This window comes from Platalea leucorodia (assembly GCF_965183815.1).
Source record: "Platalea leucorodia genome assembly, chromosome: 5".
Taxonomy (NCBI): domain Eukaryota; kingdom Metazoa; phylum Chordata; class Aves; order Pelecaniformes; family Threskiornithidae; genus Platalea; species Platalea leucorodia.
The window spans coordinates 71,463,295-71,486,979 of NC_138827.1; the positions used below are offsets into that span (position 1 = coordinate 71,463,295).

At 39.5% G+C, this 23,685-nt stretch overlaps 1 protein-coding gene across 1 annotated transcript in view; it reads left to right on the top strand.

The window, feature by feature from the left end:
* SPATS2L (spermatogenesis associated serine rich 2 like) overlaps positions 1–23,685 on the top strand; it is an 88,019-nt gene that overhangs the window by 19,006 nt on the left and 45,328 nt on the right. Inside the window, exons 2-3 of the mRNA XM_082313226.1 lie at positions 2,690–2,760; positions 21,977–22,038. Of these exons, the coding sequence (XP_082169352.1) occupies positions 22,000–22,038 (39 nt within the window). The 5' untranslated portion in view covers positions 2,690–2,760; positions 21,977–21,999. The remainder of the gene's footprint in view (positions 1–2,689; positions 2,761–21,976; positions 22,039–23,685) is intronic.

Here is a 23,685-nt window from a genome sequence, read left to right on the forward strand (position 1 = left end):
GGGTCTTTTTTGTATGAAAATAAAAATCACTTTAAGAATTGACCTTTCATTATGATGGGAAATTACTTTAGACATTTGCAGACGTTAAGCAACAGTATTTTCTTTGATAATACAGAAGTGAAATAAGTTTCCATTTAAGTGTTGTACCTTTCCTATTGATTTCCTTTCTCCTCCCTTGAGTCATTATTCCCTGCTTAATGTTTTCTTTCATAATATCCCGTGGAACATTGAGTAAGGACAAAATGGTGAGTTGGGAAGGTAATCAAATTATGGAGAGGTGTTCCATAAGAATCCATTTATTTTTTTCAAGGTATTACATCTCACTTGGTCAAACTTGATAGATGTGGTATTGTTTGGAAAGAACAAACCTTTACAACATCCAATAAAAGTTTTTTTTTTTTTTTTTTAATTTTTGGTTTTACGTATGTTATATAGCTGTCTTGGTTATCTGCTTTTTTACTTTCAGTCATGCAAAACAAAAACTTTTGACTTCAATTTTTTGCTTGTGTTCCTTTGTCCTTTAAAATAGTCTTTAGTAGTAGCAGCCCTCAAAGTACAAGAATTACAATTCTAACTTGAATAATTTCATACTGGTGACCATATCATACCTGAGACCATATCAAGAAATAGGATTCTGAGGTTACCTGTCACTTTGGTCTTCAATATTTCATGAAGTTCAAGAGGACAAAAATTGTCAAAAGAACTCACTTAGCGGACAAAAAAAAAATATTTTTTTAAGTTGTAAAACTCTTCCCATTGATTTTTCAGTTTTTAATTTCCCACTGAAGTTGGAGAGGAATCTCTCCCACAACTTGGGTTGAAGATGATCAAAACTGGGGTTTAGCAGATGGTGTGTTATGCAGGAAAAAAGCAGAATCAGTAGGGTGCCTCAGTACAATAATGTGCATGATATGATTTGTTCCATTTAAATCCTAAAAATACCACCTGTGGACTACAGACATTACTGGAAGTAGTTAGATGCCCGTATGTTGACATAAGAAATGCAGTAACTATTAGGAATGTTGCTGTCTTTCTTGGTCTCAATTCAGGTGCTCACTAGACAAAAGGGATGCACAGCATCTCCCTCATTCTCAGCCCTTCCCTGTGTCCCTTTGAAGGGAATGAATAGCCAAGTCTTGCCCTTGCTTGCAGCAAAGAACAAAGCACTGGTAGGGCCATTGCATAGACCTCTTCCTGAGCTCTTGGTTAGGGTATTCAGCCCAAAGGCATGGAAGTGGGTATGCTTCCCTCACCAGGTTTCCAGCCCCTCTATTCATATCGTGGATCTGTGCCTGTTGTATAGATTCCAACACTCAGAAGTGCTCTTTAACACTGTGACATGTGTGAGTACTTGTATTTCTTCATTGAAGCATCACGTTTTAAATTGCTCCATTCATTCCTTTGATTTTGAACATAACTGTGACTCAGCAAGCCATGCAGAAATGTATGTTTAGATTGCAATGGACTTTGGGACCTAAGCTGTGAGAGCCTTTGTTGCGGGAGCATTTGCTAGGTGAAGTGCTTCAGGGAACACCTGGCTGTTTCAGATGCAGAAGCAATTAAGAACTTTCTGCCTTGCTTTGAAATAAAACCTGTGATTCTGACAGGACTTTTGCACTCTAAAACTTCACTTTGGCTTTGGCAAAACTTATAGCTTCAGTAAGGATAAAATGTATGAAATAGGACAGCAGTCACACACTTCAGTCTGTTACAGAGTGTGAGTATTTTGTAATACAGAAGGAAAAATAAGTCTGCAAAGGCAATCCAGTTGTAGTGGCTTAGTAGAGGCTGATTTCAGCAGTCAGGATGTTCAGAAATGTCATGTTATACTTTTAGGGTTAGCTGAGGGACTGCTGAACCAATCTTATTCCAAAGCAAACAAGGACCAGTACGCAACTTGCTTAAGTAGCACCTAGAAAGGAATAATTCCTATCTGTTATGCATGGTTAAATCATAGACCAGCTCATGACTGCCTTCTTGCAACTGCAGAAGAGAGTACAATTCTTAGTTATTACTTTTTTTTTTCCCACTTCCTGCTAATGAAATTGGAAAATCAGTTTCCATTCATCTGTGTATGGACATAGACAGGACTCAGCTGTCCATGTGGTTGCATGTCTTTTAACTTTGGGGAGAATTGCTCTGAAATTTATATGCAAATCGGCAAAGGCCTTGTGCTGGTGTCACTCTTTGGGCTTCCCTGTGTTTCAGCTGAGTTAGTATTCTTGAGATAATGATGTTGCTTATTGGAGAATGACCACATGAAACTGCACTGGTGCTGCTCAGAGGGATTTGATTAGTAACTGGTGAGTTACTGTAACTTGCACCTACAGCCCTCTTGTGTTAATGGATAGAATGGTTCGCGTCACTTAAGGTTTATCTTTCTGCATGTCCCAATGCGCTGGCTAGTTTAAAATATGAGTTAGTTTTAAAAACTAGTTTGTTTTAGCTAGGAGAATTGTACGTGTCATCAGGAATGGGGCTAACAACAAGGCTTAGGTAATTGCCTAAGCTCACATGGCAGTGAAGGTAAGCCCTGTAAAAACTGGTAAGGGCATCTATCAGCACCCCCACGTGTTGACCAGTGCAGTAAGGGGATGAGGGATAATTTTTCACGAAAGTCTTCTATAAGGAGAGAGCAGTAAAGTAGGTCAAAAGTAAATTAACTAATTACTTTCTTTTTAACTTCCAGCTGTTTTTGCAGGAGATAGTCTGTTGGAGAAGATAGAAAAATAAGAACAGAAACTGGAGTCATTCACAGTGGTAAGATGCCTTTTTATATCTCTTTTTGCTATTCATTGTGACCGGCATGTGACCAGTTAAGTTCAAAACTTTTAAGTCACACTTTCAACCTACACTTTACAACTGACTTCATCAGGTTTCTTGAGCTATTCTGCTAAAGCTGATCATACTGCCACATGCCACAGTGATCACAGAAAAAAAAAAAAAGACAAATACAACAATTAGTAAAATGGTACTTTCTAAATTCCTTACTGTGTAGCTTTGACTTCTTACAAAGACACAAATTAGTGGGTAAGTGTGCCCGCTTTCACATTGCGCATGTGTGTAATGGATAACAAATAGGAAGGTACTTTGTTTACAGGTCTATCAGTGCAGGACCAAGAAGCCAGGAACTTTGGGGGCTTCTTTCACCAGGGCAGTGCAGCCTATTTGCACATCTCGGATGCTGCTTTGGTTTCTGTTCTGTCTGCAGAGTCTGTCTTTCACCATTCCAGATAAATTTCTTAGCTTTTTCTTCTTTCTCTCTGTCATTAAGTTGATCAGCTCATCCTATATTGTCATACTGCTTCTCCTCATCCTCTTTTTGATTGTTCGAACCACTATGAAGATGTATCATGGTTTGCAACTGAAAGTTCTGCTGAACTGGTATTCTGAAATCATCTCACACTAAGTATAGTCCAAGGTGATCTTCAGAGAATGGTGGGAAAGGGCAGCTTCACAGTAATTAAAAAAAAAAAAAAAAAAAAAAGAATTAGATAAACCTATAGACTACAAAACTGAGAAATGGGGTCTCTGCAATTGCCTCAGTTCAGAGGTGGTCTGAACTCAATGTTTTCTGTCACTTGTTTTGAAGAAAATATTTGTTTAAACGTATCCAGTAATTCCTTTTGCTGTTGTGTCTGAAAGTAGGCAATTTCTCTCTGTCCAGCATGTTACAAAAGCATAAGCTCAGTCTGTTCAAAGCCTTAGTGTAATAAATTGGCTAATGACCTCATAATTCTGTGTAATTCTAATGGGGATGACCATTTTTTCAAATGGCTTTAAGATTCTCCAGTTTATTTGCAGCTTAGGATGTCTGGATTGTGTTCCCTATGAATAGCTTCCTGAGAAATCTCCAGTGAATCACTTCATGTCTCAATTTTATATCTGTAAAATGAGATAACAATACTCCTGCACTTGAGCATGGGTGTCAGGATGATAAATAGATTATGTATTGAGGTTTGTGAAATGCTGAGACATTATAATAAATAGGCAGAAGAAAGACTCATTTGCACATCTTATTCACTGCACGCACCCTGTTTCTTTGGTGGAGGGTAGTTACACTGTTTCTTAAGGATTTCCTTTGCGCTTGAAACTTTTTTTACACAGAGTTGCTACATGGCAAAATTCCAAAGGTTTTGGTGGTGGAAGGTTTACAGGGAGTGGCTGAGTAGAATCAATCTGTTAGTTAATAGTTTAGCACACTGAACTCGGGAGCAGTGAGCTGTGTGACTTCCTCAAAGGAAAGAAGAAAAAGATACGGATGCCCAAAGTGGTTCTTACACATCTGCTGATCCCAAGTGTGGCCAAGTGCATGATGAAATATTACTTGTCTGGCTATGAGCTCTATTTACTACAACTAAGTGAATCATCGGATCAGTTCTTGACCAGACCTTGAGCTGTCAGAAACAGATGGCCTGCCTAGAGAGCAAGATACTTTGGAAGCATCTCCACACTTGTCAGCAATGTTACACAGCACAGGGATTTCTCAGAAGAGCAGTGCTGGCATTCAGTGATGTCAGTGAAAAGATGGTAGTTTTTCAGCTGTACTTGGTCTTCCACATCAGTATAATGTCTTGTGGCTCTGAAAATAGGGAAATTGTTGCTGGCTTGTTAGTGAAGGTCCAAATTTGTGAACCAGATCATGTACTTGGAGGGGCAGTAGCAGAGAAGTCACTAAAGTCCTCAGACTTGTAAAGGGCTGGTTTTCCATCTCTGGGAAACCTTCAGGTTGCTATTAAAAGATGACTAGTGTGTATAAATGTTCTTCCTGGAAATAAGGCCAAAATTTTTAATCAGCTCTAAAAATCTTTCCCTATAGTCTCTCTCCACTTCTCTACCCATCAGTAAAGTTATAATAAATGCTTCCACAGACTGTAGAGTTGTACTGAGGATTATACTCAGCTCAGATATTTGGATGTAACATGCCATTCAAATATCTACAGAAATAATAAAATATTGTAGACATGGAATATTGGGGCAAGTTCTACATTGGAATCTGAGAAAAGTATAGTACACCAGTCTGGAATGGGTTTTCTGTATGACTTGCTGTGGTGGGTTTACCCTGGCCAGCAGCCAGGCACCCACACAGCTGCTTGCTCACTCCCCTCACCAGCTCTCCACAGTGGGACAGGGGGAGAAAGTAGGAAGAACAAAATCAAGACAATTCTTGAGATAAAAGCAGCTTAATAGGTGAAGAAAGGGGGGGGGGGCAAACAAGCACAGCAAAGGAGATGGCACACCACCTCCCACAGGCGGACCAATGCCCAGCCAGTCTCCAAACAGCTACCTTGGAAACAAAAAAACCATCTTTTTCTTCCTCTACCCAAGTTTTTATTTCTGAGCTTGAGGATACCTGGTACGGAATATCCCTTTGGCCAGTCTGGGTCAGCTGTCCCAGCTGTGTCCCCTCCCAGCCTCTTGCCCACCCTCAGCCTACTGGCTGTGGAGGTGTAGTGGGAAACAGAGAAGGCCTTGACACTGTGCAAGCACAGCTCAGCAGCAGCCAAAACAGTGATGTGTTATCAGCACTGTTGGAGCCACAGATCCAAAACACAGCACCATATGGGCTGCTATGAAGAAAGTTAACTCCATCCCAGTCAGACTCAGTACACTTACTTTTAAAGTAGTACTAAAAAGAGAATCATCAGAAGAACAAAATCCTTTTGTAAGATCTTAAGAACAGAGCTTTCTTGATTAAAAATGTTTTCTTGCATGTGCAGATGTGACATTTTCATTAGTATCATGGGCATTTCTGAAACAGTTCAAAAAGACCCTAAGTATGTGCTGAAGTTCATTTTTCTCTGAAAAATTTATCAAAACATCTGTTCAGGTTTCATGGAATTCAGTAGCACTTAAGTGCTTTTCTGAATAGGGACTGCATGTTCAAGCTGACTCTATCCTGCAAGAGCAATTCTGAAGAAAGGTCTGATGTTCACACTGGGCAAATTATTACAGAACTACCCATTTCTGAGATTACCTATAGATGCATCTTGTTACTGTCTGTATAAATATGTAATTTTGTGCCTTAAAAAAATCAAATCTACAAGTTTTCTGAGATGGAATTGTCTGCATTTATCATGAGACTGGACAGATAAAATGCTTTCAAAATTAAAACATTAAGAATTAGAATTATGTGATTATCCTAGGAAACTGAAAAACAAAAAAAAAAAAAAGAAAAGATCTGAAGTAGGAATGAAATCTTAGTTCACTTCTGAAAAAAAATTTAGTGAATCACTTTACTGTCAGTGTCCCTGTTCTTCCCTGCAACACTTTATTTTTGATCATGTATGCTGCTCTTGATGAAAAATAACTGGCAGCTGTGTGATGCGAAGAGCTCAAGTTTATAATTCAGATTAGATTTTACTGATCACTTTGATCAATATCAAACTCTGAAACTGAAAGCAGGTTGAGCTTTCACAGAATTTTCTGAGGACATCATCGAGGTTACAAGAGACTCTTGAGTTCTTGAAGAGATTCTTTATTTTTAGGATGTTTGGACTGCTCTGTTGTTACTGCTGGCCCTTCTTTATTCCACTTCTGTTAATATTAAGATGGATAAGCATTTGTTCCTGGTGGTTTAAAGCATCACGGAGGCTTTGATGAATGTATAGCAGTGTGACCGGTCTGAATGTAAGAGTTTGAGGTGGCCATCTTCAAATCTCTTACTGGATTCGTCAGTGGATGCTGTCCAATTCCAGGAGAGAGATGACATGATGGGATTTGGTTGGTCACACAGTAAGCACAGTGAAGCTGAAACTTCAATGTCTCCATAAAAGGTATTATGCAATTTCTCATGGCTTTTCAATACTGAAGCACTCATTTGAATGAACGTTTCCTTGAATGGTGGGGAAGAGTGAACATATTCATAAAAAAAATAGCCTACAGTGAAAGCAGGACAGAACTGCCCCCCTCCAGTATGTTCTGAAATGGTTCACGCTGTAAAGGTTCATGATCAGAGCAAGTAGTTTTTCTTTCCTAGTGATAGCTTACATTTTTGTTTTCTCTATGGAGCATGCACTTGGAGTAGGTTGGAAGAATTGTGGATATCTTTATCCTCAGCAGCAGAGGAACAAACACCGTTTCTGAGAGCAGTAGGATGGAGTGTGTGTTCTGCTAGAATGGAGGACCAAGGCAGTAATTTGTGCCCTGTCCAAAAGCAGGGTGTATGTGGGGATAAAGTGGTGAAAGAGTTCTTGTATTTTTCCTCCAACTGCACAGTTCAGGCAGTTTTAAAAGAGCCAAAGCATTCCCTGTTTGCTGTGCTCTGATTCTGACTAGACTGTCTGGTCTCAGTTAATGAGCAGAACCCCTGGAAAAATAACGATGGATAAAGTTCAGCTCTTGGAACAACTCTACCTGTGTCAATATTCTTGGGAACTCTGCATATTTAAGGAAGACAGCCAGTGGAGCTGAATCTCATCCTGTATAAATTGCTTCTCATACATGGGTCTTTTTTTTTCTTTTTTTTTTTTTCATTGTTGGAGAGGAGAGTCCAAATATTGAGCAAAAATCTTTGGTTCTGTGGATGCCAGTGACAGACCTCTGTTAACCACAGAATCTAGTCGCAGCTCACATCCGCTGCCTGCAGAGCCAGCCCTGCGCATTCTGGTATGTGGCTAAATTGGAGACGTGAATTTGTGGCAGTCCTGACTGCATGGTTTTGTCTATAGTAAGAAATCTGTACGAATGACTGCCACAACTGCTCTTTGTGAATGAAGATGATAACTTTGTGCATGACTTCATGAAAATATAGTCAGACACTTTAAAAAAGACTAGCTGTTCAGGAAGCACCTTTGCCTTTACTTGGGGTGGCTCTAGAAGAGTGAAGGAAAGGCATGACTGATACAGGGCCTTACTTGATAATAAACACTGTGGTCAGCTCTTCTGTGACTGCAGAAGCCACAGTAACTTCCTGCTTTGATAAGCTGAACTTTGCTTATCCTAAGTTTTGCTGTGATTTGGGCTCTCTGGGGAAGGATAACTGGCTCATAGGGAATTCGATTAATTTTTTGGAGAAGCCTTGTTCAGCAGATGTTTGAGAAATGTTTCAGTTATGATGAAGTAATTCCACCCGTCCCAACAAAACCCCTGTTTGATTGGAAAATTCCTACCCAGCCCAGTTTATTGTCTGACAGTTCTTACTGCTTACAGGATGGTTAGAGCAAGGTGAGATACTGAGAATTTGGCTTGCTTGGTGTGGTAATTCTGTTAACTGGCACCGCTTCTTTCATAGTGCCTACATGCAATATATAGGAGCTGGTAAGTGCTATTGTAATGTTGCTAATTAACAGCAGTGGGAAAAGAGATTTAGCAGTTAGGGCAATTCTGAAGTTCCTATACTAAACATGCTTTTCTGTGCACTTATCTGAAATGTGATGGTATCCATGTTTGCCCACGAAATGTGGGTATGGCATCCTTTAGCACACTGACAGTTTCAACAGGTAGGGCGTTGCTGGTAACTGCAAATGGGAGCTTGATTTGATGCTTTTGAACACTGGATTCTGTGGAGCAAATAGTAAGTTACTATACATACCTACAAAGCTATGTTGAATATTTCTTTGCAGAAATTCTGGACAGATGCAAAGTAAAGGTCTGTGTAATGTGCCACAGATTTTATCAGTTCATGGATTGCGGCATACCAAAGATCGCCTCCAGTGAACCGGCAAAAACAGATGAGCTGAGAAATGCTCTAGAGTATGTATCTGTGCTGTACAGTTTGACTGATCTTACCTGCCTTTGAGAAAAGCACCCTGAAAATAAAACATACATTTATTTTCTTTCAAATGTTCCTCAACAGATGAACAAAATACCTTCTTTTTATTCTGTTGATAAAATGACGCTATTTGCTGTCCACGTGTCGCATTAATTACCATGACTAGTCAAACAGCTTGCTTTATCAGGATTGCCCTTGCCAAGATAAGAAATCTAATTTTTTTAAAAAGCTACTTATATACCTGGCTAAACAAGGGCCTCAGTTCATGCACGTCAGGCAACACTTCATATGCTATTGACCTTTGGATGCAGAAAAGTTTTCTGGCATTGTCTTCTGACTATTGGGGTGGGAGTGGGAGGGGAGACTGGTTAAGGTGTCTTTGTGTATTTTTGGCAGTACACAGCATGTGTTGATCTGACTGTACTTTTACAATTAACTTTTATGTACCTGGGTAGTGTGGGTTTTAGCTGAAGAGAAAAATTGGCCTCTTGGTTTTTTTTTTTCTCTCTAAAAAAGTGCAGTTCAAAGTCCAGTAAATACTGTAATAGCCACTTATTTTAATGTATAATAGCAATTAGGTTGAAGGACTGTATGAATAATAAGTAATTATAGGTTAACTTATTTATATGCTGCTGTTGTTGTTTCCAGGAATACCTTTCATTAACATAGGAAATCAACGTTTTCCTTGGGGGTAAGAAGGTGGGGGAGGAGAGGAAGGCTACCATTTGTTGTAAATCTAGGAATACCAGAATGTCAGTGTATTGCCTCCAATGCAGTATGTGACTGTATGGGTACTGTTAACATGGGAATACTGCTGGGCCTGTGTCTGTTTATTGTGGGTATACATCAGGTCATTTTAATAGAGGAACTTGTAAGCATTTTTTTAGAGTTATGTACGTACATTTTGTATGTGTGCATGTACATATACGTATATATAAAAATTTAAAATACTGTTCAAGGAAATACTTGTATCTTCTTCAAAGGACCTATATGGGGTGACTTGGTCTTAGGAAACGAAAGGCTGCATTTAATTTCAGTGTTCAGTTTTGGAAGGTTCAGACTGCTCTGGCACATTTAAATCAAGTACTTACCTTCAAGCATACGCATAACCTCACTGACTCATAAAGTATACTTACATATGCTTTGAACATACGTTAGTCACCTGAGGCCTAGCTGCATTAAGGCTTCTTTAGGTCTGTCTCGCCTCCAGTTGAGCTTCTGGCTTTATCAGTTTTCATCAAAAGCACTTTACTTCAGGGAGCTCTTTCGAGCTCTGGTAAAGTTCTTCCCTTCCCCAAGCTCACTATAAACCTGCCAACTCGTCATCATGAGTGCGGTGCTTCCCTGTGTGCTTGGCCAGGGCAGCTCTGGGGACTGTGTTCAAAATGCCACTGCCCAGAGGCTCCTTCTCTATGCCTGCAGCCAGGGCAGGGGGCTGTGCTGGGGGGCTCTGCTGTCCTGTCCTGTGGGACCAGCAAGCAGCTGGTTAAAGTCTGTGTAGCTCCTTGAATTCAAAGGAGTTGCTCCAACCTGTACTTGCTGAGAATCAGCCCTGCACATCTAGCAATGGTAAACTGGCTCTTCAAATATGTCTGAGCGAGAAGGAAAGACAGTGCGGACTTAAAACGCTTAATAGAAAGGAGGCTGAAATGCGACTAGCTCCAGGACTTTCTTTGAACTTGAGATTTATTCCAAGATTATGAGGATTTACTATAGCAATTACACAGTACCAGTCTGCTGGTAGAAGTTTGATTCCTTGTGATAATTTTATTTCTCAACATCTAAAACAAGTGTGAATTTGAACACTTCATGACATTCACTTTTGTCCCTCTGTTCTTACGGTTCAGAGAATCCACTGCGATTGAGGCAAGGTATACTACTACATTACATACTTTGCTGTTAGCATTCCCATGCCGTACTCTTCTAGCAGGCCACGCTGGGCAACCACAGAAGCAAATTAACTGACACTGTCTCTTGGCATGCTATTCTGAGCTGAAATAGGAGCCAACGTAAATGACTTTTAATGACTCAAGCCTCTGGCAAGAATGACTTGGAAGATAATACCTAGTTTGTGAAAACTGGAAGTTAACCTTTTGTTTGTTTGTTTTGCAGGGGTTCATGCAAATGTTGAATTTGAGTAGATTGTATTTTACTATTTCAGTGCTCTTTATTGGTATGTTTGGCAAGATTCCTTCAGGCACTTGAGGAAGAGCAAGACTGTAATGTTTATTTTGGCAAGCATTGCTGTGGAAAGTGAGCTTTCTCAGTCTGAAATTTTCGTTCCAGATCCCCCATCCCTCCCTCTTGCATATCAGAGAGGACCATTTTACTGGCTGCATAGCTGAATCCAACTATTCTGAATTGGGCTCAGCTCTATTAGTGATATATATGCAGTAAACCTGGGAATTTTGGACATCTTCAGTTTATGCTGAATCAGTGTGATGCTGTTCAGATGCTCCTCTAGCATGCCAGCCAGCGGAACATAGGCTATAGGCCCTCAGCAGTGATTCTGTTGCAGTGTGGGGAGGGTGTAGAGACCTTGAGTGCAGTCCCTAAAGTGGAGAGCATCAGGAGCCAACCAAGTTGCTACTTTATCCTGAGCAGCCACTGGTAATTGTGATATTGATGGAGTGGTGCTGGGATTCTTGCCTTTGGACCTCTGGAGTGAGGAAATGCCTTTGCTGGCTCTTAACTGGTTCTGGGAAACTAATAGATAGTTTTGAGGCGAAGACGAAAAGTATTTAGAGAAATTCCCCTTCTCCTCTTAAGAATGGCCCAGGGGTTAAAGCACACTTCTTAGTATAGCAGGAGGCTGGTTTGAAACAGGCACTAGATCTTGGTGTCTGTAGGCTGGAGACATTCCCTTGTCACTGGGCTGCTGGGATGAGGTTTTTTCCAGTCTCTTCCATTTGAGTGGTTTCATTTTGTTTAAGTAAACATTTATCGGATGGATTTATGGAACAGGACTCCTCATTCTTTCAGAAGTTCTGATTTTAATGAATTGATGATTTCCTACTCTGAAATGAAAAATTGTTGGGAGACTTCCTGGCTTATCTTATTTCAGGGTTTTAGTTGTTTTGGGTTTTTTTGTAGTTCATTATAGCTTCTTAATGTGGAGTAGAGTTTCAGTGCCATTGGTGAGTGTTTCCTTCTTAGGTAAAAGGGTGGTATAAATTGTATGGGTCAAAAAGAAGAGTGGTGGGAAGCACTGCCACCTCAGTTTTGAACTAAATGTGCATTCGACCACCCACATCCTTTCAGCAACATACTTGATAGCTGTTCAGGTCAACTCAGATCATGTACCTCAGCAAGGACACAAAACCAAATGGACAGGGAGTTCAAACACATGATGATATGTATACTGATCAAGGTAGGAAACTGTTGGTTTCAGATTACTGGCTGCTTCAAATGGAAACAGTCGTGCAGCTTTAGAGAGGGTCTGGCTTGAAAAAAATGTTTGGCTACTAATCAGTATGAGAAAGAGGATGAGAGGAATTTTCAGAGGTTGTGCCTAAGTCACTTGGCTGTTTGCTAGGAAACAGCTCTTATATCGTGTAAATACCCTTTCATGGAAAAGGCCTGGTACTGTGCAACAAGACTCCCTTCCAGCAATTTGACATTTTTTGAATTAATTCCTAGTTTTTGTTTAAGAAACATACAGTACATGTGTTTTCGGGATGTTTTTCAGTGTTTAGAATGCTATTTATTTTTTTAAATAATTGTTTATTGTTTTATTTTCAAATTTATTTTACTTAAAGTATAATTGTTTCATAAAGCATTTTATTATATTTGTAGTTTCCACTCACTGAACTACTACTGAACTGGCTAGAATGTGTTCTTAGAACACTCCAAGTTAACTAAACTTTTGGTGTCCGGTGTTTAGCAAGGACTTTATTAGCTTTTCCATAGTAGGATATTTCATGACTTCATAAAGTTTGAACACCTCTTCATCCTTACTATCTCTTCTGAACAAAGATGGAGGGTGGGAGATTGATCTGCCTTGTAGCTTTATCTCTGTTTTTGCCAACAGTATGATACAGTCTTTTTTTGTTTTTAATTTATGATATCATTAGAACTACCATGATTGAATTTAAATGCAATTTAATACAAGTTTGTCAAACAGCAGAGAAGAGAAGGTGATCAGTAGTGAGAACTTTGCAGGTCTCTGGACTTGTAGTCGCTTGCCCACCATGCAAAGACATTGGGGATCACTCATCCTAAGCTCATTGCCACCCTGGAGTAGTTGACTGCCATCCTCTGGACTCAGTAAATTGATCATAACAGGCCACACAAAATTAGTCGTCTTTGGATTTTTGTATTGTGTGTATTTTTAATGCACAGATGCAGAATGGGAGGTAATGAATGAAAGATCTTTTTGTGGATGGAAGCCAAGTAGTCATCAAAGGAAGGAGTAGTGTTCGTATCGCATGGAAGCAAATAATTGTTTACTAACTATGTTAAGTACAGAAGGTGTAAGAATGTATGTGTATTGCAATGGAATATATGTATGTATCATTAGAAGAAAAACAACTTTATTCCAGTAAAAGGGTTGGTGGACAGGAGAAATTAATGTGTTTTGTAGTGAAACTTAATGATGCTGTGATGATTCTTTGGCAGACAGTAAAACATGGGTGCGTATATATACCTTGGCTCACGGGTTGTCACAGAACAACTTAGTGGAAGTAGGATTTCTGGGTATGTGTAATGTGCCTGCCTCTCTCTCTATATATATATATCAGCAGTTACAGAATATCTACTTGATACTGGTACCCATCTGTTGCAACATGGATACATTGCTCTACGCAGGACTTGCATGTGTCCCCTTCTGTGGCCCGATTCTTCGTTGCAACAATTTTCTGTAATTAATGCAGGGCTGGCCTTCTGTCAATGTTGGGATTCAGATGTCTCATACGGCAGACTTCTTAGTTGTTTCATTACAAATATGGTAAGAGCAGGGACCACATTTTGCAATGGGAAAATGCAAGGAGGTGGCAGAGGTGGCTTTAGAATTCAGCCTGAAGCATTAGTAAAAAGAAAAGTAATTTCTAATGTTTGGTATTCTTGAGCACATTAGGCTAAACTTCCTGAACGAATTGCTTAAAAGTGCAAGAAAAGATGAACAAAATGTTACCACTTACTTTTTTTATCATTATTGGAAATGAGGGCATATATTTTGCAGTTGTCTTGGTTTGGCTGTTCTCCTGAATTTTCTGCCCTTGTGAGCCAGAGGCTATGAGAATCACTTTGATTTATTTCACTGCAGTGTAATGCCACTTACACTGTATTTAAGCTTGAACAGTATTTGCTGTGTAAAGGCTGATTCTGAAGCTACCAAAATCTATACTTTCTTAGTTTTCGGTTTGTTTGTTTGTTTGTTATTTTTTAAATTGGTCTCCATTGCTCAGATGCAGGATGGTGTTAATGGCCTAAATATAAGCAACTGGTTTGGATCCTTCTCAGCCCAAGGTATATTCTACAAAGTTAGTGGATTCTTATACTTGCACATCTCTGGGATGGCAACTCTGGTGGTAACTGTCACGTGGTGTCAGTCACTTGGCATGAATGAGCATCAGCTAGTCCAGTGACACTCACTGATCTTTTGGGGGTGTCACACTGAAACTTGTGTTAAAGAAGAGCTTAGCTAGGATAGGATGGACCCAGCATTCAAAGACTGTACAACAAGAAGGTTTGCAAGCAGCCTTTGCTGTAGTAACAAGGGTGTGTTGTTGCCTGTGGACCAATGATAGGAAATAACATCCAGAATGTTTTGTGATGTCCGTATCAAAAGATACAATCATATCACTAAATACTTGTAAGCTGTTTGGATTAAATATTAATGGAGTTTGGGGTAGATGCCAGTCAAGTAGCTTTCTTCTGACCCTCTCTCAAACTGACTTTGATAAGGGCTGGAACATTCCTCTGCAGGACTCCCTTATAGCGGGGGATGCAGCACCATGTGCATGGAGGACCTAAGGATCCATCGCACACCACATCACGCTCTTTCCAGAGGGAAAGCGCAGATGCTTGTGGAGCCTACATATGTAGTGGCCTGGCTTTGCTCACACACTGGGACTGGGAAGTGAGCTAGCTGACAGGAGAGGGAAAGCACAGGCTCTCCCCCGTTATATTAATGGCACCATCTCTGCTTAGGATGAGGAGAGCAGAAAAAGACCAAAGAGCAATGTGGTATATCTGAATGAGGTACAGGACTTACTTGTGCCTAACCATTTTGTTGTGACACTGGTTGGACACCACAGTGTTACTGTGATACCTGCTTAGAACCATTCCTGCCCTTGGCAGAAATCTGAGGAGGACAGGAGACAAACTTCAAAGGACGCTGACCCAGGTGCTAAGGACTGTCCTTCCTCTCATATCCCACTCTTACCTCTGTCCCTTTTCTCTTTATAGAAGATAGGTCCATGGTCTCTCAGGTATGAATTTTCATGGTGTTAAATAACACAACTGAGTTCCTGATGCACCACTGAATATTTTCCAAACTTTTATGCCTTACTGCCTGTTTTCAAGCAAGCAATCTGCAAGGCTGTAGTATCTGTGAGACATCTGCTTCTTTCTCAGATTGTAGTGTCAATCATTTCAGAAATCCTCGAGGAGGAGGTGATAAACAATGGGGGAGCATAAGCCTCTTTTCTGTAGGAATCCAGACCTACATGTGGAATCAGTGAGACGTCTTATTTCCTGCATCCTGTTTCTGACCCTGCAGCCGGTAGGTTTCAGGCAGTGTGGTGACCATCAGGGAATCAGACTGCATTAGCTGAGCAGAAGGGAGAATGCAGAGGCAACTGCTGCGTTCTGTGGTTGAGACAAGCGTGACCGGGGACGGTAGTGGAACTGGGCTCTGGAAATGGAGGATATTCTGGAATGTGTATGTACTCACGTACATATGTTTATGCATGCCTTTAAAGAAAAGGATACTAAAGGCCTGGGATATCATCAAACTTACCCCGAGGCACTTAACCAGCCTGAAGTGGCTAATCTCAGGAAATACAAAGTGACGGTGTGTACCATTTCTGGATACAATCTTTAGAAAGGTGTAAAACAGTACTGGAAAAATAGCAGTTTTGTATTAATTACACTTTATGTTGGTTTTACTAAACGTGTTCATTTATAATGACACAGAAGACTAAAAGGACAGCTAGGATGACACTTGTTAATATGTCCTAGATGCTCTTGACACTGGTTATGTTTATGCATTTATTTTTAATTATTATATTTATCTTTAGACAATAGACTATAGCAAATAGAAAATCATACCTGTTGCTAATCTCAAGATAGTGAAGACAATTGTCTAAATCTCTTGCTATCTCTAGTAGTTTTGCAGCTACAGTGGCAGGGCTTTGTGCACAACTAAGGATGCTAATTTTTGTAACTAACAATCGTATGCACGCTAATATTTGGCCTTTGACCTAATAAGGTAGTTTTTTCTTCTGCTATTTAAATAAAATCTGAGTGAAGACCAGAAGAATTCCTTTCTGAAATACTTGAATTTTGGAATCACAGTCCTGCAGTTTTGTCAGTCTTTCTGATAGAAAAATGATAACTTAAAACCGCATCAGAAAAAGTGTGTTCATCCCCACCTTCATCTGCAATGCTCTGGTAGGATCTCTTTATAATAAAAGTCAGTCAAATGTGGAATGGAGGCTATGTGTCTCTGATTCTGCTGGGTTTGTCTTTACCTAGGGCATATGGAAGTCTGCAGGCAAGGCAGTGTAATATAATACACATGGATAGATAGGAATCCCATTTAAAAATGAGCTATAATTCTGTAGAGGAAGTAGAAGTGCAGAAGATGAAAGCATAGTGCAGGCTGCTACAATCTCATTAGATACATGAAGTTTACATCTTATTTTTTGAAGTTGACTCTAAAATTGTAATTGCTTTGTTCCTCCTGTACCTTGCATGTTAGCTTTTTGGAGCTTGGGGATTTTGAACTATTTGGCAATGAATAAATGATCCTTAACTAAAAATAAAAAACAAAAAAAAATCCACATTCTAGCATTGATCTACTTTACGAACATATTTGAGTGACAAAATTGTAAACTCCAGTTGCTCTGTTAACAGAGAAAGCTTACTCAGTGACTGTGTATAGTCTTGCTTAGTAGGGCTGATAACAAGTTTATCAGTGGTAGGGCCATGTATGTATTGATCTCCTGCCTTGTGTTTCTGTACTGTCACCTGAAGTGTCTGTATGTGAAACTTTGAAAAGGTTAGTCGTGGCACATTTGAAAGAAATTAGCACAATGAAAGGAAGGACTGGGTTAGCACAAGGTGCAGCAGATGACTGCAGAAGCAGATAGGGATTAGAGAAGCATTGGCAAGGGTCAAGTCAGACCTGGGATTCCTGTTGTGCTGGGGCATGGGGGAGCATTATAAAAGGAAACAGTTGCAGTGGGCAGATGAGGAAATATGTCATTTTTGGGGTGTAGGAGACTACTCATCCATAAACTTAGAGATGGGAAACCCTTCCAACACTGGATTATTCTATGCTGTTTCGTGGGGAATTTTCTGTTCCCCATTGCCAAAGATAAGTTGCATCTTCGGATGTCAGAAATGGTGGAACACGTGTCACACGCAATCTCCTCCACTCTGATGGAGCTTACTGCCAGGGTATTTTCACAAATTGTATCTTTCTGGCAACATTTATGCTTTCATAAACTTCTTTCTGTGTATTTGAAAGGAGATTCTTTTTTGTTTTGTTCTAGGGGAGCATGTTTTTTCTTTTTCTGATATTGTTTCTAAGTCTGAAATTTGAATGTACCAGGTTTTTGCAGTGGAGGCAGGGCACAGACTTGGTCTCATGATTCTCTGATGCTTGAGTTGCAGGCAATCCCACCCATGCAAAGTGTTGTAGAAAATGGGGTGTCTGTCAGCTTTACCCCAAGGCCTGTCTAGCTGGAAAGTGTCTGTGAGCCGAACACCGCTGAAGGTGGTACTAGTGGAAAGGTGGCAGGTGTTCTTTGGGAGGCTGAACACAGAGCAGTGGGATTTCAGAGCTGCTTGAAGACAGAAAGGAGACTTCTGTAAAGGCTGGGTGAGGAGCCGCATACTTAAGGCTGTGACAGGTGAGCCCTGGCATATTTTGCTGCAGTGGTTAAAGACTGTTCCTAACTGTCTGCCCTGCTGGGCATTGCTGCTTGCAGTAAGGTCAGCAGGACAGAGCATGCGCCAGCACCTTAGCTGCCTCAGTTCAGTTTCATGTTAGCTTAAACCTGTGTAGAGTAGTATGAGTTGCTTCATTTGGTAGGGGAGAGAAGTAAGGTTCTGCCAAACTTAATCCAGTCTTCTATGTAGCATTCCCTTGAAGTGCCTCTACTATGTTTTCTCTTTCTGTTGTATTGAAATGCTTCATTTTACAAGGCAAGTAAAATGCCTCATTTGGATGTGTGTAATAAGTATAGAAATAACACCCTTCCATCAGTATTTGAGGTCAGGATGTAACAAGCAACTGAGAGTAATCTCCTATTCCAGGTAATGCATTTGGAAATTGGTATCGGAAATTAATGGCCTGCGTATATAAGGAATGCTGTAGTATTTTTTTCTTTCATTTTTCATGGAAGTCCAACATTTCATGACATGCAGTGACATTTCAGGAGCACAAATACAAGCAAGAGATGTGGAGAAAGACAAAGCATGCAAGCTGACATTCAAGCTGAGAACCTTTCATATACAGTATGTTTTGTGCATTATAAATTTAGTGCTTGTGTTAATCTTAGCCACTGCAGAAAATCTTCTGTAAAAGACCTTTCTCCAAACGTGTTTGTTTTGTGTGCCTGCTGTTAGTGACGTGCAAAGCACTGTTCTCCTTGGCTAAAGCCTAGGGGGCTGTAGGGCTCAGCTGAGGGCTGTATTCTGATGTTCCACGGCTCAGGCAGAAGGAAGCTTCTCTGAAGACTTCAGGATGAGAATGTAGCAGCTCAAATTTAGATCCAAGCCTGGAGCTAAAGCTTCTAAACTTCAGTGGGACTATTTTGTCCATAAAATTATTCATGTGCTATAGTCTTTTGTCCCAGGATTAGAAATGTAGTAATTGCTCAATACAGAGATTAAAATACCATCAGAGGAAAAATACCAGTTAATTCAATAAATCAGTTTGTGCTACAATGAGAAAATTAAATTGATTAGCTATTAAGTATAGCCATAAAGGATATTTTTAAAAATTAGTGCTACACTGACATTTTCCTTTTAATGTATCATTTGTATTTTATGTAACAAGCAGTGCTGGAGTGAGTTATATAAATGAGCAAGTGTTTTATGCAGGTTATTTCAATTATCTGTCCTTGGAGAAGGTGAATGAAAAATAGCTCCAACTCAGTTTTAGCATCTTCATTTTGACAGCTGTAATATGCATATTAATGAAGAGTCTGAAGTGTAGAGGAATAAGTCCATTTGTAAAAGCTGGTTTCCTCTTAGTTCTTGGTCTTAAAAGGGGAAAAAAAAAAAAAAGAGAGAGAGGGGTAGAAAGAGAGAAACCAAGGGTGTGCTTTGTGTGGCTTGTCAGGTGTTCCTGAAACAGCTTGCAGTTGCAAGCTAGCTGAATCAGCACCACATTCGTCAGTGGAAGACTATAATCATAGTAATACTTGGAGCATACAGCAAGGAAGAGACAAGTCAACTCTGGCAAGGTGGTGTATGAAGTTTTTATGTCTGGTTTTAAACGGAGTCAGAGCATTGCTACAAAGAGTAAATTTGGCTAAGTGCTGTAGTAGGGTTTAATCAGCAAATTAAATTTGAAGAATTATTTAGCTAGTATCTTTGAAGCAACATAAATTGAGAGGTGTGGGGCTTTCACAAAGTACGATTGTTGGGATTAATTTGCTTCATACAAGATGCAGTTTTAAAATGTACAGTTTGGGTACAAAATAAAATATATGCTGAAAAAGCAGAACCTGAAGATTTCAGATGACAAAGATCTTTTCCCATTATTTATTGTTTTTTTAATAGACTTTTAAGGCCAGAAGGGTTTGTTAGCTATAATCCTTACTGTACTTGCTTCTGTGCTGTGTGTTGGTTCAGCAAGAACGGTTTTTTCCTTTTTTTTTTTTTTTTTGTTAATGTTGTTATAAGGTGTTGGATCAGATTAAGTGTATTTAAACTGGTATGCAAGAGGGCAGGCTTCCATCAGTTGTCTGTAATGTTACAAAAGCTGCTAGATATTAGATATAAGGGTGAACTAGTCAAATTCCTTAAATATTCCTCAACATATGATTATCTATTAAACAGAGAATAATATCAGCCCAGCATGGTTTTGATGTCACTAGGTAGAAGACATGCTTTTCTGAAAAGCAGTAAGGGAGATAAAGACTTAACAGAGTAATTTTAGAGCTAAGTTTTCCAGTCTGCATGGGAAATTTGATGACCTATATCTCATGTTCTGTGCCCATTTGGCATGAGAAATAGCTGACAGCAAAAGACAAGAAGTACATTAAAAAATGTTATATAGGGACTAGAGACTATAGTCATTTCTCAACACTTTAATTCTTGGAACACACTAAATATTGGAAATCGAGTTGCCTCAAGCTCGTATGCTGTGTGATCTTCCTGCCTGCTCTCTCCAAACATTTTATAACTCTGCTTTTACCCATTGGGTGGGTTTGACAAAGAAACTAATTTGAGCTCTTTCATCCTTGATTTAAGGAGGGGCAGGGAGCGGAACCTTCTGATCCAGCAGACAGTAAGGCATTCAGAGTGACAGTGTGGCCCAGTTGCCAGGAAGAAGTCTTATTGGACATAGTGAGACTCCAGCTCAGTGTCTTGGCAAAGTGGTTGAGCCACTGACTAGATATAAGGTATGTGAGTTTTAATAGAGAGTATCTATTCATGGTATAGTAAAATAGAGATGGCAGGAGGAACCTCACTCATTTCAAGCATTTTTTTTAATAACTGGCGGTGGAAAGATTTATTTTTCTTCTGGCACCTTATTTTTGAGGGTTTCCGTATTTCAGTGAGTGTCTGCTCTTCATCAGACCAAAACTCAAAAATTCATTCTTTTTTCTTCTTCCTATCGTCTCTTCCCCATTTACCACAAAGTCACGTTATTTTTGAAAATGTGCTTCCTTGAATCTCATCTCTCTAATTAGAAAATGGATGCATAAAAAAATTAATAACAAGATTTAAATTATATCAGTGGATACTGTAATAGAAGCACTTAGTTTCTGGAGTTTGGACTCACTGAAGTGCTATGTTTCAAAGCAGGAGTTAAGGGAGGATTGTTTAAGTGCATTAAAGGAGATTTAGAAGAATTATGGGGACCCTTATGTCAGCCCACATAGCAAAGGCCTCAAATGGGGAAAAGGAGGAAGTGTTTCAACTTTAAAACTTGGAAGGAACTAAGATTTCATTCTCATTTATGTACATCTGTACCTTCTTATCAGTGTACAATAGAGTTAAATTTGGTGACCAAACCAAGCTTTTGTTCCATTTGACTTAGTCTTTGCTGTAATTCTTTGTGTGTGACTTAATTTTAAAATGTGAAGATTCAAGCCTGTTCCTTACTGAAGTCTAAGGCAGTTGGTTTTGATGGAAGCAGGATTAGGCAACTGGACTCCCTTCCCTTTTTTAACTCTTCATCATGTGGTTACAGTGTCTCTCGCTTACCCAGCCACATAACTGGAAATAGAAAGCATATTGCAGGGTTTCTTAATCACATGCAAATTCCATTCATGTGCCCAAGTTTTCAGAGCAGACTTGGAGATTTAACTGTACAGACCCTGTTAGTTTCAATAGGAGCTCTGTGGCTAAATCCTCTGAATGAATTTTGGGAGGGCAAAAAAAAAAAAGCCATGCAGCACTTGTCAGCCTAACCTCCTGGCACATTTAGCTGCTTTTTAAGATGGGATCTTCAGACAAATTTTCTGGCAAAAATTGAGGTTGCTGGTGAATGAGAAAACAGGAGCTGTTGAGTTTGTCTAAGGTATTCATTCTCTTTATAACCCCAAAGGTATCAAGTAATAATGAATAGGGTCCAAGAGACATGGCTGGGAGAAGCATGATACCTCATCTATCCAGATTCATAACTATGAGGCATTTTTAAAATGCATTTGCAGAACTAATCTGGGGAAAGTATGAAATTTGGACTAGCTTTGCTTTTTGGCAAGATTGAGCACTGCTGTGCAGGACATTAACTGTTCTCATGTTTCTCTAATGCTTATAGGTAAGCACATGCAATGAGTCTTTAAAGGTGTAGCTTTGGCAGATTGGGATTAAAACCTCCAAATTAATCTCTTTGTTTTTTTTCTTCTTTCACAGACAATATTCTCACCTGAAGAGAGATGGCAGAAATCAATTCTCCTGTAAATATCAAGGAAAAGGTAGGTTCAAGTAACGGTACAGTGCAAACCAAAGTGATATTTGCATACATATTTCATCCCTGCTCCTTCAAACACCGTTCACATACTAAACTTTAATATGCATTGACTCTCTGCATAAAGTTAAGTACACAGGCAGGTATTGATAGGATTAGTGTATTAATCTTGGTTGATAAGAAACATTTTCGCTTTTCTGTAGAGAGACACTGTTTTGTCAGAGAGACTTCTCTTATTCCTTTGTGATTCCTGTGCATGCTGATGCTGTGGAGAATAGCACTTTGTGATGATTGCTGCTGTACAAAATACAACCTTTGAAGACACACACCCTTTAGAAAATAATTTTTCTGACCAAAAATTTCATACCTGTACTACTTAAAGGCAATTCCTAAAATTACAGGGCCTGAAAAGAGTAGGGTTTTTTCCTGTGCAAGTAGCTCTGCTTTTAACTGTATTCTATGTGCTTGAGTATGTCCTTTCCATATCCTGGCTAGTGCTAGAGCCTCACCACCCTTTCAGGAGCAGTAAAGGACCTAAAGCTAATTAGTATACAAACATGAGGTAGGTCAGGAGATCTTTTGTGACTCCCAGCAGGCAGATTGTGAAGAGAATCTAACCTATAGCTACTCCCCACCAACGTAAATAGGAGACCGGAATATCTGTCAAAGAATAGGAAAAAAGGCAGGGTGGGGAGAGAGAGAGAGAGAGAAGTGGGAAGACTGTAGGAGTATAACATCATAGGGTTGTTCTTTAAAAGAAGCCAAGATTTCGAGAGTTTACCTGAATCATCATCTTTTATAAAATCAGGTTTTGTTCTATTTCATGTTTGGAAAGAGAGATGGAGCTTTGCATTTAGGAAGTTCGGAGAGGGCTAATGGGTTCCTTGATTTACAGCTTTATTAAGTCCAATGTGGCTCTCTGATATAGATTTTAAGGCAGTGATAAATGTTAAAGACCAGAATCCAATTCTGTCAGTGAGCCCAAGTTTGGCCAGGTATCAGTGAAAAGTTGCTTAGGCCCATTTACTTCATGAAAGATGCACAAGGAGAATGGATCAAGACTGATTAAATATCAATGAAATACAGAACAGTGAGGGCAATGTGAAACTGAGAAATGTAGTCATCTTCCGCTGTATCATAAGACCTGCCTGTGGCACATTACACATCCCGCAGGGCAGCAGGCATGTAAAATATTCTCTTCTCTCTAAGCCTGTCAATGGAAAGGAAAAGAATAAAAATTTCTGTATGATTCCTTGGATTAACTCTTTTCCTGAGCTGACAGAAAAAATAATTCAGCAATTAACTCTTTTCCTGAGCTGACAGAAAAAATAATTCAGAAAAAGATTTGTCTAACTTCAGTTTTGCAATTCAAAACTTCAGTTTTGCAATTAGGTGGACCGATAACAAGGAAAAAATCATTTGGCCTGAGGAATGTGTGCAAGATACTATAAATGTGGTTTTCCAATCCAGAAAAGTCACAAGAATTGATAGAGAATTAAGATGTAATACAACACACCACAGCATGACAGAGGAAAGAAATAGCCTTGAACTAGAGATCAGTAGTCAGATTTTTAGTTAACTTGCTGTTTCACTTCTGAGTTCACAAATAATGAACTTTTAAGTTGGGTAATGTATTTCTCAGAACTGATCATGA